This window comes from Erigeron canadensis, chromosome 7 (assembly GCF_010389155.1).
Source record: "Erigeron canadensis isolate Cc75 chromosome 7, C_canadensis_v1, whole genome shotgun sequence".
Classification (NCBI taxonomy): Eukaryota; Viridiplantae; Streptophyta; class Magnoliopsida; order Asterales; family Asteraceae; genus Erigeron; species Erigeron canadensis.
The window spans coordinates 33,788,869-33,808,174 of record NC_057767.1 but is presented as its reverse complement, the minus strand read 5'-3'; the positions used below and the strand labels follow the sequence as shown (position 1 = coordinate 33,808,174).

The window sequence follows — 19,306 nt, the reverse complement described above, 5'->3', positions numbered from 1 at the left end:
TATTGGGGTTGATCCAATTTTGGCTCATAGTAGTAGCCATATAATTAAAGTGAGTACCAGAAAATTTTTTCAAAGAAGACAAAAAAAAAGAAATTTATACAAAATAAATCTAAAAGAATACAAAATGTTAAAATCCTATAAGAAAATTTTAAAATTCATGAAAAATTTAAATATACATAGACAAAATATAAAATTTGAGGGGGACATTGGCCCCCTCTGTCCTCCATATATTACCGCCTTTGCATATAATGCCAGAAACTATGGTTTTCAGCACCTTCAAGCAGCGGCTAAACCATGGCTGGATTACCACTTTTGTGGTAATGGTAGTCATACCGGTTCCTTTTCATGGAATCATGGTCTGGGTATACCTGATCTCCAATGAAATTCTCACGAAATCATGCTTATGTTGGAAATAACAGTATAATAACAATATGTAATTTCTTAAATATATATATATATATTACAAAATGATTAAATAATGATAAAGGAATTAAACAAGAACAGAATGGAGGAACTAAATAAAAGAGGCGATTTGAAAGCTTCCTGCAAAACAAGAAAATGTAATAACAATAAAGAAGAACCGGGCTTGTGTTTGACACAATTCCCTTAAACAGATTCGCCGTCTGTTCCCACGGTACACCGGTTAAAAGCAGCGTACTGCCAGACGTTGAACACTTGCCTGAAAGGCGAATGGAGCACAGGGATGGTTGCTGTTTTGTGACCGAAATTGCAGAGAATGTGTGTGTGGTATGAACAAATTCTATGTATTGTTGTGTATTTTTTATGTCCCTGATATACACAAAATTGTAACTCCAAATAATTAACCAGCACTTTATGACATCAGTTTCAGGAGTTCCAGTTTTTCAAGCTGCATTCGTGTCCGCAGATACACGCATTGGTTCAGAGAATTTTGACCCAGAAACCCGTTTTCTGCACCCCCTGCGCGCGGGTAGGAGCCAGAGTAAAACACAACACAAGATCTTGACATAGCTTAGAAACCTCCATTTATAAACTAGTAAAAGTTTATATCCCACACCAATGTGGGACAAAGCTTTTCCAACTCCAACTTATGCACCAAACACACAACTTTGAGACTCGATATCTCATTCACCTTTAACCCAATTTGGACGCATCTTAGTTTGTTACGTAGCCTTGGCCAGAGACTACAAAACCCACTAAACGGTTCACGATATATGTCACACGACTATATACTTATTGATGTCCAAAGTGGTGGAAAAATGCACTTTTTCCCAACAGCATACGTATGTCCAATTTCCTTCATTAATTAAACAAAGATGGTTATATGAGTCGGAATCTACAAACATGTAAAAATATAATTAATAGAAGTACAAAAGTAGATTTGGTTTATTGCTATAGATAACTGATAGAAGTAGGTTCACTGAAGGGGATATCTTTTACAAGAACCAAAAGGAAAACAAAAGTGAATAGAGATTCAAGTTAAAGAGTAACGAACGACCAAGAAACTTACTAAACATGAAAAAGTGTAAGGGTAACCAAGGGAATAAAAAGGTCCAATTAATAAAATTAGATTTGCCAAACACACTAAAAAGATACCATCTAAATACTCTTGAAAGCCCTTTTATTTCCATAGTTTCATATCATCATTTTCTATACCAAAAAAGGAGAGAAACAAACAATATTGTGCAAAAGCATCAAACCAAAGAATAAATTCACAATACTGCTGCAAAAGGTGTGAATGAAGTTGCAGAAAATCAAGCAATATTGCGCAAACTCATCAAAAGATTAAACAATTTCATGATAATGCTATGAAAAGTTGAAAATTGCAAATGAAAGGGCTGCCCGATTAATCCATGTGTACGGCTCAGTTTAGAAATTAAATCCCAAGTAAACATCGCATATCGGCATATGGCTGACCAAATACTCCCTCTAGAATAGTCAGTCTAGCTAGTAAGTCAAAGATAAAGTATAAACAACCAGTCAACCACTAACTTAATTTTTTTGTCACAATTGCAACTTCCAACATGACCCTCTCTTGTTTAATCAGCAAAAAAAATGTAAGAAGAGGACCAATACATACCTTTATGCATCAAGTTCGCCAAAAGAAGAAGCAAAACAGCAAAAGTTGGCACCATGTATGAAGGAAATGGCAGTCCCCAATAAGCCAAATAGGTGGGGTTGCGGGGAAAGTTCCAGTGTTTATACTTATAGGCATAAACAAAGATGGGCCATTTATCAGATTAGGAGCTGCATTCGGAACTCCATCAGAGGCGCTATTGATCTTAGCACAATAGCTCCTTGTAACGATGATTAAATTTGGGTTATGTTTATCTAACATGTCAGGTAAACCGGTAATTCTGCTGGAGTGGCATCAGCGGAGTTTGTGTTTAAGGGTAAAGTTACTCTTAAATTAAAGAGGGTTTAATCTTGTATAAGAAAACGGTAATAAGTGATTAATAGGGCGAAAATAGGTGATTTTATACTTGTTGGCGGTTCCCTAATGGTGTGAAGAACTGATTAGCTTCACGCCACCAAGTGTAATATTTAGGTGTTTGTGTGTGTTTTTCATTAGGGTTCTAGTTGAATCCTTTGAGGGGTATTTATAGGCCTCAAATGAAGGATCCAGAGGCTGGAGCGTTAACGGTAACATAACGCCTTCAAGTAGCCGTTATCGTTGGATAGACGTGTAACAAACTCTGGCTTGGAGGTACAAGTACGGGTCACATGTACTGGTGCACGTTCTATGTTGCATTGTTTGTCTGTAGCTTAGTCGTAGCCTACGCGTCCAGGTGGCGGAGGCTTTTGGTCTAGGCTAGATGAACTTGGGGTCCGGCCCTTGCCTTAATGAAGGCTCCGGCCCAAGTAATTTAGTGTCCGGGCTGATATCAATTATGCCTAATCCGGAGGGTTAAGGATGGTATATCATCAGTTTGCATTAGAGGCTTGGGTCGAAAAGAAAAGCATTTGGAGTCAAGTGTCACTACAACATGAGGACAGAATGAGACTACGGTCTCACAAATTTATGTATGACAAAAGGAGAAAGCAAAGCTGTTCTTTAAACCATGTTGCAGTTGAGATGCTCTCATTTGCAAGATTGAACCATATAAGTCATGCACAAAACACACAATGCCACTGGTAGTACAACTACATCATTAAAGGTTTCAAACTTTCAGCTAAAACTGACAAAATAACATTAATATGCATAAAGATACTAATCACTCATTAAACAGGAGTTTACTGCAAAGGAACATACTTCTTTCAACTAAAACTCACAAATAATCTGCTAATAATAGGGTGTTTACTGCAAAGGAACATACTTCTTTCATATTAATGTTGGTTATTTGGATGAACGTGACCATGCTTCTTATTCTAGAATAATGCTATTTACATTATTAAGATTGTGGCAAATTTGCATTTCTATATTCATACATTGCTTGAGGATATGCATGGATAAGGTGGTGATAAATCTACAACAGTTTATCCGGCCATCTACAACAAATACATGTATATTAATGCATTATTACGTATCTAAAACACCAATTAAAATGTGTTTTTCGAACTTGGCATTTAAATTTACTAATAATTTTGAATGGTCTGCTGGGCATGTTAATTGCTACTACAAATTACCGTGAAACATGAACCAAATATGAAAAGTATAATCCACCAGTGTACCAGTATGTACAAATCAAACTTAGAAATCTGAAGCCTTTAATTAACATGAAGTCCCCATGTGTAGCAAGCCGAGGCCTTCAATGCACAGCTCCATTGAATGTAAGCGTTTAGAACCCTTCAACTTCTCAAGCCTTGACTGCAAATGTGTTGCGGGATTATAAACGAGGACCCCCCTCTGGAAAGATTTCAACAGAAAATAACCACTGGTAGGAAGCTGCAAAACTTTGGATGCTCGTCCGAATCCAATTGTGTTGATATTGAAAGCCACAGACCACGACTCTTCTTTCCTCACCCAAATGCAAGTGTTATCATCTTCTGAAGACATCACAGCTAGAAACCCTTTCATAATTGTTACTTGCCTCGTGCCCCAACTCTTTTCCGGCAATGGAATTGCAGAAAACACGTCGGCACTCAAATCAAATGCCATTATATGATAATTGTATACCATGCCTTCTGACTGATCGATTAACTTGCATTGAACAACCCAATGCAAAGTTCCGTTGAAAAGACATTGGCTTGATGCTACATTAGTATCGAGAGTGGCAGGTCCTCGAATCTCACACCAAGTGTCTGTTGTCAACGTGTACATGGCGTATGTATCGGGTTTGGTCCACCTCAAAATCTTGTAATCTTCAAGGATTGGGTCGTATCCAAATCCAAATACAGTATAAAAGGGGCCTTTAGCCGAATTCCAAGAACACCAAGACGGACGGTCTTGTGTAGTTAATTTGCGCCTAGTTGCAGGGTTCCATAGATTTATACCCTTTCCATATTCAAAAAGACATATAATTCCATTTGATGAACCTACAATTTCGAAATCTGTAAAAGGACACTCAACTGCTGGCTACGCTTGTATAGGTACTTGATGACAATTGGCATTCCGAATGTAATGTGTATATGTAACTAAAAGGGTTATCTACTCCTTTATGATAAAATTGGTGTGCGATCATGAGTTTTTCATCAGGAGATCGGAGAGTATGCAAACGGATGAAATCGGGGCTGCCAATACAAGCGCATAACGATTTGGAGACTGACCTAAACCGGAGAAGGGATCTAACCGGTAGCCACGTGAAGATTTCAATGATCAAATCTTGGCACATATCATACGATAATTTCGATTTCTTCATTCTATATGGAGATGATGGGAAGTTTTAATTAGTACTACATAATTTGAATATATTATTTGTAAGAGAAAAAATAAATAAAATCACATAATAATAATTACTCGGATATTATTGTGGCAAAACTCCAGGTTTATATATATTGATCGACATCGACATAGGTAGAAAAATATCAAAGATAATAATAGATCTTTAACTTACGATTAAAAGCAGGATGATAACTCACGGGCATACGATGGATGAAAAAATAAAAGTAAAGAGTGGTTTTTATTAGGATGTTATGGTTTTTCGAGGATTACACGATCATTATATATCTTGGTTAAATGGGCCTAACATGGCAATTTTCCTTTGGTTATATGATTTATTAAAAGCCCGGTAATTAAGTGGGCAGTCCATTAGGTTGATAATCGGAATAGGCAAGTCCAATTGTAAACCGGAGCGATCGACGATTCTTTTGATCACCACTCCTATTCCTATAAATAATTTACGACAGCAAGTACCTGCGCGTTGTGGCGGTGAGATGATGGAGTGATACCTAGGTCATAGAGTATGATAGGTTATAGGAGTTGATATGTCATAGATTATGATAGTCAAATGCCTTAGCCGTATGGGCTCCGCCCTAGGATTTAAAAAATTGTCGAAAGTATATCGAATGACATCTCTAATGAAAAACATGAAATTTTAAGAACACCCATACAATTTTTATAATTTATCAATGTACGATTTTTGAGATAAAAGATTTTGAATGAATTGGAGGAATAAATGATTTATGGAGGAGAGAGAAAAAAGATGATTGGTTGAGATTTGAGGAGAGAGAAAAGGTATTATAGTTATTTTAGATAAATATAAAATAGATAGGAGGGGCATTTTGGGGAAGTATTTAAAATCAATATTGAAAATTACAAGTTCAATATTGAAAATCTAAGGAAAATCTGCTTTATAATATAGTATAGATATAATTTACAAGTAATATATAATTTAGGACATACTTTTTTTTTATGGGTTTTGTTAAGAGTTTTCGTGAAGGTGTACTAAATAGTTGCATATTTATCATATAATTTCATAAATTCACACTAGTTTTTGATTAATATATAAATTAGGTTGATTAATACTTTTCAATAAAATATACTAAAATAAAAATAAAATAAATTCATGAAAATTACAAACAAAATTTTACAAACCCAGGTGTCACCAATAAAATTCAGAGGGGAAACATGAAAGAGAAAATAGACTTTATTTTAATTGGTCCACAACACTTGACAACTTAGTATGTAGTTTTTGTGTTTGTAATTTATTTGTATGTTTAACATTTCTAACAGGACTCAAGAATCAAGGTGTTTCATAATAGGTAAAACCCCAATTTATATTGTCCATCAACAGAGAGAAACAAAACTAAGTTAGTCAAGCACTCAAGCTCCCGCTATTACTCGGATTAGACATCCAACTTTTACATTTCGTACATTCTATTGCACTTGTTTTCCAATCATAATATTGATGTGTGATTGTGAAAGCCAAAAATGATCCGGCTCTAACAATCGTTATTACAAAGCCCGACTTGACGTTTTGACCTATAAGTCGTGAACATAATTGAAATTAGTTTCTTTTTCATATCTTATCTAAACATTCCTAAAAACAAACCTTAAACATTAAATTTCAATAAATTAAACTTTCTGAAGCTGGTTTAAATCATAAAATCAAATAGAGGTTTGCTAGCTGCAGTTAAAGTGCATTAAATAGTTGTACATTTATCATAAAATTCAGGGGTGAGTGTTATAGTTTAATCTTTAAACGTAAAGACGTGTCTTTAAAATGTTGTATCTTTGTTTACAATGACAATTGCTAGTATTATTTACGGTGTGGATTTAAAATATTGAAAATTTCAACGTAGATTGCTAAACAAGTCACCTTTTAACACATTATCATATGGGCTGCGTTTCGGCCCAGGTATATAAACCTGTCAACATGCTAATATGGATCCCGTTGGCCCAGACATGACATGATTAACAGATTAACGCCCCTAATAACTTGTATTGTCAAGAAGGGGAAAAAAAAGAAAGTAATCTACTTTGTTTAAGAATACTTGTACTTTTAAAATGATAACAAAATGTATATTAAACAAAGTGCACTTAATGGTAACGATAATTTCGTAGCAGATTGTGAACATTAAACTGATCATCTAAAAACACGCCCTATTACAACATCTGAAAACAAAATCACATGTTTTGATATTCTTTTATCGGTTTATTGATTTCTTTGGTTATTAAATTGATCATCTGGTACGCTCCACGTGACAGATGTGACAATTATAGCGAATGTGTGAATTTTGGTATATGTGATGCAAATTTCTAGCTAACCGAACCGTTTATATCCTTGTTAGATGGTCCATCATTAGTTACGGAACCTGCGGTCTATAAAAATGTGAGAAACACCGTTTCTATTTTATTGGGATTGACCCAATTTTGGCACATGATAGTAGCCATATAATTTTTCAAAGGAGGCAAAATTAAAACAATTTAAAGAATTTATACTTTCGTCAGAGATGTCATTAGAGATGTCATTTGATATACTTTCGATGAATTTTTAAATCTGAGGACGGAGCTGGACGGCTAAAGCATTTGGCTATCACCTTCTTTTACCTATCACCCACACAATTTCGCTGCTGCAATACGCGGATACTCTGTACCATTGTAATAAATTATTTCTTTATATCATTCAATTTTTTTCAATTATAAAAAAAATGCAAATACACAATTTATTTGAAAATTATATATTTGGATTCATTCCTTCTTCACTCAAGACTCAAGAGTGTAAGTTTGATATTCCACGTATTCTTATACATCACAATCAATGGATATACATCACCATAAACCCGGCCAAGCGGAATCCACCCCAAAAAATCTAAAATAAGGAATTAAACTACTTAAAATACCTTCCTTTTTATTTATTAATTTAAACATCTTCATCCAATATATATTTATAATATTTTTAATAAATTAACTTACAACATAAATTTTTCAATCCTTAAAATAACTACACTACCCCCTTTAACATCAATTATTTATACAATCACCACCATTGCCGCCCTCACCACCCGTCATCGCCCTGTCACCACCGCCGACGCGACCACCATCCCGTGCTACCATCATCGCCGCCGTATTGCGCGGGTATATGACTCGTAAATAAGAGTCATGGTTACGTAAACACTTAGACATACACTCCTACTTCTATGCCACTACTACTAATGACTTTTACCAAGTCTTCTTGACTAATAATAAAAACAAAGATATACTCCGTAATAATTAGATATTAGATAATTGTCGTACTAAATATATAAAGACTCTTCTAGCCATTATATATTCTATGCATATATATTCATTCAGCTAGACGAGACAATAGGCACATATCAAATGACTAAAAATGTGTTTTCTTGCAAGAACAACTATTTTAATTCCTACTCATGCATTGACCATGGGTTTAAAAGATGATTAAATTGCATAAAGCCTCTGCTCATTCAGGGAAAGATTCTAACTCAGATGCATTAACTATAAAACACCCTTCGCTTAAAAGAGTTCCAAGATTATAATCATTTGAATATAACACGTACTCTAGATGACATGCGACCCATTTGACCCGTTTCAAGCTATTACCAGCGCTTTTTATTAGGTACCGCGTTTTCATTATTAATAATGTTGCTTTTACTTCTTACAGGATGTTGATGTCATGTGGAGGGATCCCTTCCTACATTTCCACCCATATGCGGATTTTCAGTTTGCATAAATGTGATCATTTTTCTGGAAACTCAAATGATCGATGTCTAAGGTTTCTAGATAATACGTATTTTGGTGAACCAATTAAAGACTTGAACAAAGTTACATGCATGCAAAATTGCTGTGTCGGTTTGGGAAAGTCGAAACAAATTAAGTTCATGGTCTGACAATTAATCATGCTGTAAGATTGGAAAAACTTCATGGATCTTTGTCCTCACGTGAAAAATTCATTAAGACCAAGCTGGATTGCTCCCAAGAACTGCAGGTACGGTCATCTGAATCCCATGTGGAGTTGTGGTGTCACCATTTTTAAGTTGCTTAGAGGGTAAAATGTCAACATAAGGTAATCCCTTTATTTATTGTGCCTTCTTTAAACTACACTTTGCCTGTGATTTATTGAAGAAAAGAGAATGGTTTGATTCTAAAACGAAATTTGTTTTTGAAGATACAGAACAACAGAACGCCGCTAAGAGGCTATGTGATCAATCAAGCTGTGGGTGATGTGCTCCGTGGGTTACTTTTGGTTGAAGCGATCTACAATATATATATGGGATGATTGGTCATTAAATGGAATGAGCTAGCTTTATCGTGATCTACCAAGCAGACAACTTAAGGTCAGTTTAATCGTCATCTTTTTACCCTAATATGGGGTTTTGAGTTGGCACTTTGCCACTTTCAATACCCTAATACCACCCTTTTACCGTACAAGTATTATGGATATTAAAAACTCAGCCTAAACTAACGGAGACGGGTCATATGGGTTGAACTGGTCAATTTTGTCAAATGGGTCAAAAACCATTCAATGTATTTGTTTAATATCTAAAACCTTCTAAATCATATTACTCGAAAACTTAATTTGTAAATGAAAAAATAAATCTGATTTTCATAATTGCCGGGACTCTAAAAAAACTGAAAATTTGGACAAAAAGAGCTTCAAGCCAAACCAACCTGATCGATCACTATTGACTGTATCACCCATCTATTTCGTCGCCTCTAATATAGTTATAATGAACAAAGAAATCTTTAGATTTCAATGTGATTCAGTATTCCCTCTCTAATCTACCTTGTGGTATGTTCTGGTCATATATCATATCCATAACCATGTCTTTCGTGTATCATCAATTGGTATACCACGAATCATTTTATGTCTTTTCTTGCTTTTTAGGTACTTCAAATATGGTTTAGTTCTCAAATGATCAGATGTAAATCCCATATTAACAGCGAGTTTTCTACATAGATGTCGACTTGTCAACTCATTTGCTTATTTGGGATACGTAAGTTTTTTCCCGAGTCTTGGCCTTATGAAATTCTCCAAGCGTCGCCTGCATAGGACTTTTTGTGCAATTAAATCAGTTTTAACTTGTAATATGCGGCTGCTAGTTCAATTTTGTTAATCATATTTAACCCCAGTATACATTATATAATTTTGGAATTTTTGATGGACCAAACTGGACTTGACCTATCTCGATTTACCTCTAATATATCCATTTTTTGGCCTGAGCATGCTACACAAGTACACAACATACTCGATTCTGCCCATTTTGTGACACCTCTATTTTAGCCAATTCTGTTAAGTGTTGATTTGAAAAGGGTACAGGGGGTCAGTGGTCAGTTCCAGTGGTTGTAGAAACTAGACAATACTCATGATACTAATGCCCTTTGATGGTCTTTCGCAAACACATCAAAGATTGTTTTTGGGTCCTGACTTATTTCTGTTGCAAGTGTTAGTCATTTCTTATATATGTGCAAATTTGCTCATGAGATTCAGAATCTCTGAAGAGCTTGTTCTGTAAAGAGCTTATTATGTGTAATGACTTAATGGTTTGTTAACAGTTTGGTTCCTTGATTCAGCCAGCCACTGTTGTCTTTAACTCTATTGCCCCTAACAAAGACATTCACTTTTATTTTGCCTAGCGTATATGTTGATTACAACTCAATAAGCTTTTATAATGTATGTTTGTGCTTCTTGATTGTAGTTAAAATTGGGCAGCGACTTAAAGACTTGGGTTTAGGACAAGTTGAAAATATTCAGAAAAGTTGCGCGTAAGAGTTCTGGAGCAAATGTGAGTTTTATTCCCTTCGTGTACATAGTCGACTTGTCTGTTTATGCTACAAACCTTCTTTGAATTTTAGAATAAGTTATTGTTAACGTGAACAATATTGTCCGTTTGGTTTTTAATAGGTTTATAGACAACAAGAAGGGGCTGCAGCAAATGCGAATCAGAAAGCAGGGGGCTGACAAGCTATTGGAGGCAGATGATCACGACGACAATGTTGAAAGCGGCCTTTCTATTTCTGTTGCTTCTCAAACTAAAAAGTCGATCGATGCTGATGATGAGGAAAGCTATTTTGGCAGGGCTGGGCTTGCAAAGCTTACAAAATTCGAGTTTCACTAATCTAAAGGTATAGATAAAGGCTCTTGCTTTGTTTGTCCTTTGCAGAATAGGTTGTATATAGTTGCTTGTACACAGGTAAATTTATCTGCAAACACAAGTATTAATGTCCATAATACTATCAAATAAATGAAACTACCATTCCGGGTGAACTGGTATTTTTTTTTTAATTTACTTTCTTTTGGTATGTTTTGGTTAAGCCATTAAATGTGTAGTCATGAGTGCATCATCAATCACAGTATGACACCACATAATTAAAAGTTTTAAATCTTTTCGCACTACTGAAATGGTGAAACTAATGAAGTTGCATATATGCAAAAGCGACTGTTCTTTACTCCATAGTGTAACTTTTAAGTTTGTCATGGTTGATATAAATATTATTTGTTTTCAGGTGTGCGGAAGTGGTCCTTTTTCATTTGCGAGGAAATGTATACATCTACTATACGTCATTGGATTTGGTTGTGATGGCTTACAATTATGTTGTTAAATCGATATGATTAGCTCTAAGTTTATCCATAAATCAACTCTAAATTTTTTCACTAAAAATGTCTCGCTTCAGCGTACCCTGATCTGATTTGACCGGTGCAAATAACTGTTTTGACCGCCCTTTTTGTAATGTTTTCACTGACTCGTGCAAATAAATATTTTTGGTTGCAACATTTTGGGTGGCTAAGATTGACATAGCTTCTGCTTTCGCTAGCACGACATGCGAGGTAAAATCATACTTCAACCATTTTATCTCAACATGTGTGTTATTCCATAATGTAAGATTCTTGTGCATGTTGCTATTTATAACGGATCAGCTAGAGGATGGGCCATTAACGTCATTTGTTTGTCCTTATGCTTTTTTAGTGCATACATTGATCTTCATCTATTTAGGTCCCTACTTCCTCAACGGGATACCTTTGCTCTCAACATATGCAAATTCCTATCACTTCTAGTTGGTATCATTAGTGAAGAAGTTTTCTGCTGGCACAATTAAAACCAATAAGCGGACAGAAATAATGGATTTAGAATGATATGGCCTTAGGCAGTGGCGAAACCAGCTAATTGGTTTAGGACGGACCAAAAAAAATTTCGGCACTAGCTAGTCACAAAGGCTTAAAAGAATTAATAAAATCAAAGGTTTAAAAGAATTAATAAACCAATTCACAATTTAACGATGTTAAATCGTTTCATACTTTATAATGAATTAAAATAAAAAATAATTAAATAAGTCATACTTATAACTAAAGAAGCATTGATTTATGCTATCACAATCACAATCCAGTAATATATAAGGAAAATCTATATAGATTTGTAAATTGAGAATATTGTAAAGTTTAACTTAAAGAAAATAGTAATTTCACTTGTTTTAAAAGCTCCAGTGACACATTTTTTTCGTTGGACCATGAGTATGTCTTCTAACTAGGATGGGCCAAAAGATAATAAAGTCCATTATCAAAGTTAATATACATATATTCAATCTAAAAACGATGTTAAATCGTTCCATACTTTATAATGAATTAAAATAAAAAATAATTAAATAAGTCATACTTATAACTAAAGAAGCATTGATTTATGCTATCACAATCACAATCCAGTAATATATAAGGAAAATCTATATAGATTTGTAAATTGAGAATATTGTAAAGTTCAACTTAAAGAAAATAGTGATGTCACTTGTTTTAAAAGCTCCAATGACACATTTTTTTCATTGGACCATGAGTATGTCTTCTAATTAGGATGGGCCAAAAGATAATAAAGCCCACTCGCAAGGTGGCTCCGTCACTGGCCTTAGGAGGTGTATGAATTCTCATTTTGGAACCCATAACATTTAATCCGAGTTCTTCAAATTCTTTTTCTTTAAATAAATAATTACTTGCCTAAATGATAACTATATATATTCGTAGTTGGTTAATTGCAATTTCAGGTCCAGAATGGTGGACCCATTATATGAGCTTATTTTTGTGTTAACCAATGAAATAAATTAGAGTTTTATGTTAATCTTTGATGCGACTCCAGTTGCAATTATAGCTTTATTAATACTGCAGAACCATTTAGCTTTGTCTGGTAATCATTATATTAAAGGTAAATTACAAAAATCATATTTGGGGTTTGTTCAAAACTACAATAATTATACTTACAATTTAAAAATTACGCGAGATATATCCATCGTTGTCAAAAACTTACACTGACCATATCTATCACTAACGGTCGTCTATTTGGCCGTTAAGTCAAGTCATGTACCGTGCATGTGAGGTATCAAAATCAAGTCTATTTGATCGATCTTTATTACAAAGCAAGTCTTCAATTTGTATTGATATCAATTGGACTATGTTCTTATTAAATATATCAAAATTTTGTTTTCGATTTTTGTTAAACATTATTTTGTTTACCAGCTCATATATTTTTGGTTATATTCTACCTTATTAGTTTAGGTCATGATTATTATGAAAAGAGGACACTAATCATTATTTCTTGATATTTTACTTCTAATAAGGGCAACAAATTAGGTACAAATTAAGAATTGCTAAGTTTGCTTAAGATAACCAACTCACTTAGAGTTGCCCACCGTGATTTCATTTAGAGCCTGTGTCTAAAAGATCCCGATTTAATTTTGGCCAAAGGCAATTATGAAAATGAAAGCTGACCATCGATGCAAAAAAAACTCAAGATAAAGTTTCGCAAATACAAATGCGGTACATGAGATCAACTGGTTCCCATTGATCTATCAATTATTTATTATTTTTTAAAAAACAATTTAAGTGTGGCTCAGAAATAGATATTTCACTTATCAGGTCATGTGAACTTTAAATAAATTAATTTTACATCACACAATAATTTATAACATCTCGCGCATCGCGCGGGTAAAAGACCTAGTATATATATATACTAGGATTTTTTACCCGCACGATGTGCAGCTGCTTTAAAAAGGTGCTCAATAAAGTGAGATTTGAGTTAAACTTGCTTAAAAAAACATTTAATGAAACGCTTAATATGTGAACAAATGAGTTAATGGAATGAATCAATAATGATCGTAAAAAAAAGATATGGACGAACAATCTATTTAGTTTCACTTAATTAAATTAGCAATAACGTATTCATTATCCAATCATTAAACTAATTGTTATATACACTTGTTTTGAACTAACTCTTCGTCTACCATCATAATATTTTTCTCATCATCACAATGAAAAATTGTATTGTTAAAAAACAAAAGAAAAAAGAGATTATATTAACCATTATCATAAAATTCAAAAAAAGATAAAAGAATTAAACCAAGAATTATACATAATTTCCATAGTGATATGAACGAAAGAATTAACATAATTCTTTCAGAAAGTTATGATATTATACAAAGGTCTTAACTCATATAAGATGAATATAATTTAGTGGTGATAAAAAAGTTTATAAACTTTAAATGTTGCCACTAATGATTAATGCGATGAGAGTTCCAACTAACCAACGACCTGAGCAAACTTTCATATAATCACCATAAAAAAAATCCAAAAGGAACCTCATATAAATGTTGAATAAAAAAAATAATGAAATATCATTAGGTATAAACGTGATTTTTTAAACTAAAGAGAAGATATCATTTAATCTAATAAATATATATATTTATTTATGTTAACATATATACGTTCATTTGTTTTCTAAATATATAGTTTATTTACAGAAAAATATGGAGTTGACACATAGGATAAAATCTTATGTGGTAATTTTTCAAATTAGTTTTAGATTGTAAGAGGGTTTTAAAATGATTAGTTAACTATTGTTTTATGTTTTATATAGATATTAAAAAACTTATTTCAAAATAAAAAAATTATAAAAGAATGTCGTAACTTCTAAGTAGAGATTAGTCCTGAAAAGAATTTCGGTGTGCTGCTACAAGAGGTTGTAACTTCTAAGAAAAAAGTGATAACTCTAACTCCCCGCAATATGCGGGTTACAATTCTAGTTGTATATGCCAAAACAAAGATTGGTGGTCAAAATTCAAAACAAAGGATGGTTGAAATATAAGCCGAAAACTAGATCCACGTTCACTTTATTGAACCCAAACATGTATATATGAACCAATTTTCAATGTGTTTTTCAAACTTGGCAACAAAAGTCACTAACAATTTTGCATGTGGTCTGCTAGACATCGTAATTGCAACAAATAACTGTGAAACGTATAACACACCAGAGTAGAATGTACATGTAGATATAACAACCAATTAAGTAACAAAGAATTCTTAGAAATCTGAAGCAATTAACATGAAGTCCCCATGTGTAGCAATCCAAGGCTTTCAACACAAAATTGCATTGCACATACGCGTTTAGAGCCCCTGAACTTCTCAAGCCTCGATTGCACACGTGTCGCGGGATCATACACCAGGATCCCCAATTTATAATTCAACAGTAATTCACCATCGGCAGCAAGGTGCAAAACTTGGATTGCTCCATCGATTTCAGTTGTGTTAATATTAAAAGCCATAGACCACAAATAAGAATTGCCACTACTGGATTCTTCTTTTCTCACCCAAATCCAAGTGTTATTATCGTCTGAAAACATCACAGCTAGATAACCTTGTATAATTGTTACGATCACGCCCGTATATTTTTGTGGCAACGCAAATGAAGAAAAAACGTTGGTGCTCAAATCAAATGTCATCATATTAGAAAAGAATATGTTAGCTCCTGACTGATCGATTAACCTACCTGTAGCGACCCAATGCAAAGTTCCGTTGAAAAGACATTGACGTGAAATTGGATGATATCTATACGAATAAGGAATGGCAGGTCCACGAATCTCAGACCAAGTGCCTGTTTTCAACGTGTACATGGAGTACATATCGCACGCATGTTTTTTTAAGGGTTCGGTGATGATGAGCCTCAAAATCTTGTAATCGTCCATCACTGGGTCGTATCCAAATCCAAATACCAGATCAATTTGGCCTTCAGACGGATCACTACAAGAAGCAGGACGGTATTGTATGGTTAGTTTGCGCCTAGTTGAAGGGTTCCACAGATGATTTACACCGTTTTTAGAATGAGAAAGGCATATAATTCCGTTAGATGAACCTACAATTTTGATATCTGTAAAAGGACACTCAACTGCTGCTACGCTTGTATAGGTACTTGATGACAATTGGCTTTCTGAATGTAATGTGTATATGCAACTTAAAGGGTTATCTACTCCTTCACGATTTAATTCGTGTACTATTATTACTTTTTCTTGAGATCGGAGGGTATGCAAACGGATGAAATCGGGGCTGCCAATACAACCACATAACGATTTGGAGACTGACCTAAATCGGAGAAGGGATTTAACCGGTAGCCTCGTGAAGATTTCAATGATCAAATCTTGGCACATATCATAAAAATTTCAATTTCTTCATTCTAAAAGGAGACAGAAGTTTTATATAATTACTAGTATATGATTGTGGCAAATCACTAGGTTTATATATATTGATTGACATCGATCGACATAGGTAGAAAAATATCAAAGATAGCAGATATTTAACTTACGATTAAAAGGATGATAAGTCACCTGTAACGAAGGAGGACCCAACAGGCACATTCGATGGATCGAGAAAAAAATAAAAGCAAAGAGTGGTTTTTTAGGATATCATGGTTTTAACTAGGATTACGCAATCGTTATATATTGGTTAAGTGGATCTTGGTTAAATGGGCCTAACATGGCAAATTTCCTTTGGTTATATGATTTATTAAAAGGCCGCTTAAGTGGGCAGTCCATTAGGTTGATAATCGGAATATTCCTATTGATTATTTATAATTTAACGACATATTTTTTATAAGTATTTTATAATTTACGGCATACTTTGTATTTAATGTACAACAAAAGCCAAAAAATTATGATGAAACCAAGAAAAAACCCCAAACGGGATCCAAAATGACAAAATCTAAATAGTGATGGGTATACGATGAACCAATAGAAAGAAAACACAAAAGTAAAAAAACTATGTAATAAACCAACAAAAACCGAAAGAAAAATAACCTTAACGGGATCCGATATAGCAAAATCCAAAAAAACGCGGGGTATAGGTGGACCAATAGAAAGAAAACACAAAAACAAAAAAAAAACTATGTAGGAAACCAAGAAAAACCGAACAAAAAATAACCTTAACGGAATTCGATATAGCAAAATCTGGGAAAAACACGGAATACAACCGAGACCAATAGAACTGCGCCACGTGGCACGTGGCACTGTTCATTGGCTTTGGCATTAATGAGATTACAATAACAACAATAATATATATTTTGCAACTTATATTCTTCATTTTTTTTCTATACGAAAAGACAATTGATTTTATAACTTATAAACCAATCACAGTTTCGATTTGTTTAAATCAATTTTATTTTTAATTTTCTTTTCGTATTATAATCGTAAACTAGATTTTAGGCCCGTTTCAATACTGGACACGAGACTTATAACATCACCAATTTTTAGATGTTCATAAATGTAATTTATAAAAGCTTATAAGTTAAGTTAAAAAAATATAGGTAAAAAACGAACTATTTAATTCAAATGAAAAAAATGTTACCAATCAAAAAGGAAAATAATGTATTAAAAGTAAACTAGAAGCATTCATGCATATATTTTGTTTCATCTTTGCTTATAGAATGAATTTTGTTGTAGTGTTATTTGTCCTTCCATCTTTGTTGCATATTGACACTTACATTTTAAACATCCACGTACATATCAAGAAACAAATTCAATTAATTATTTTCAGAAAACATTATAGTACAGCAACAAATACATTTGGTATATTAATAAAATCTTGAAATCATCGAATTCTTATAATCGATTATTTAGTTGATCTATATCTATATTACCAATTATGAACTTCTATTAAATCGCTGTGAATGTGATGCATGTTGTTTTCTACCTTGCATTCTTTAAATTAGAGTAAGCCCTGAACATAATTTCAGTGTGCTCCTACAAGAGGTTCCAACAACCAAGAAAAAAGTGATATATCTAACTCCGCGCGCAATGTACGAGTTACAATTCTAGTTGTACATAATGCCAAAACAAAGATTGGTGGTCAAAGTCAAAACAGAGGATGGCCGAAATATAAGCCGAAATGAGATCCACGTTCACTTTATTGAACCAAAATAATTACTCTGAAACATGAACCAAAATAATGAAACGTATAAACCACCACCAAAGTAAAATGTACATGTAAATACAACATTAATCAAGTAACAATTCAAACTTAGGAATTCTTAGAAATTTTGAAGCCATTAACATGAAGACCCCATGTGTAGCAATCCGAGACTTATGATAATAATACCTGGACAAAAATACTATTCTGGAGCAAGGATCAAAGTTTGGCGCTTCAGTGAAATTCTGGACATTGTGGATCGGGTCTCATTTGGTGGTGTTATTGCAGGTGGATACAGTGATACATATATTGTTGAAACAATTTTTTATAACTTCAATCACTAACGACGTGCTGTTCTTTATAGTGCTTTAAGTGCATGCGGACTAGCTTCCACACCGTCACACCCTTTAATTTGTGGGCCCATCTTGAGGGAATGCAGAACGTAACCTTTAGGGATTCACAAAAGCTTTCTGATGTAGTTACAAATCCGGCTCTTGCCGCACTAAACTACCAGTGGCTCGCAATCAATCATCATGAACTAGTCTAAAACACTCCACGAGAGCAAAGTGGCTTGGAGTTGTTCATATACGTCAACTACACATCTGCATATACCTGCTGCACGCAAACGACAAAACCTGGATTCATAAAAACTAGATATATTTCCTCAGGTTATTATTATTACTAACTCACCACTGGCATATGGAGTATGGACAGAACATTGGCAAAAGATGGGCAAAGACATTGGTTTATCAACTTTCTTACATTTCGTCTTCGTCATGTCCAATATCTAACAACAATGATATACACTAAGGATTACAAATATCAATGACCCCCTTTGTAGGATTCAGTATTAAAAAATGAGTCATAACTCCCCATACACTCCCTATGCAGTTACTTTTGAATTGGTCTTTCAGCACGTTCCCATGAAACCGGTTTCCCCGGTCAAAATAAAGATGGCCTAGTTTATAGGTTGTTAGTGGTAGAATAAAGCAGTTGCTAGTAGGTTTATCTTTTCCTAGTCTTTCGTTGAGTACGGTTATTTTTATTAGTATTTAAAGGGGTGTATTTAAGAAAACAATAAAACACTTTCAGAAATTATCATTGTGTTCACTTTATTACTCTCAATTTCTTGTTTGTTCATTAATATATATCTGCTCTATACCAACATTCTTGGTATCAGAGCACTCGATCCACACCTATTTTTTTTCTCTTCACCTCTCACTTGACATGACAGATCAAACCAGTAATTTATCAATAGCCCCCACCCCAATTCCAATCTT

The 19,306-nt window shown here is 33.9% G+C and overlaps 1 protein-coding gene across 1 annotated transcript; it reads right to left on the bottom strand.

Moving 5' to 3' along the window:
• Positions 1-3,691: 3,691 nt before the first annotated feature.
• On the bottom strand, positions 3,692-9,518 carry LOC122609374 (F-box/kelch-repeat protein At3g23880-like). The gene is made up of 2 exons (XM_043782422.1): positions 9,488-9,518; positions 3,692-4,455 (listed from the first exon to the last, which is right to left on the bottom strand). Exons 1-2 carry the CDS (start codon positions 9,516-9,518, stop codon positions 3,692-3,694), a joined length of 795 nt encoding a protein of 264 aa, XP_043638357.1.
• Between the last annotated feature and the right edge of the window lie 9,788 nt (positions 9,519-19,306).

What these genes read in the sequence shown, in the direction of transcription:
- LOC122609374 (XM_043782422.1), bottom strand. Translation starts at nt 9,518, where the DNA reads ATGGGTGATACAGTCAATAGTGATCGATCAG. An exon ending in AGTCAATAGTGATCGATCAG is followed by an intron (nt 4,456 to 9,487) that starts GTTGGTTTGGCT and finishes TCGAAATTGTAG; the next exon opens with GTTCATCAAATGGAATTATA.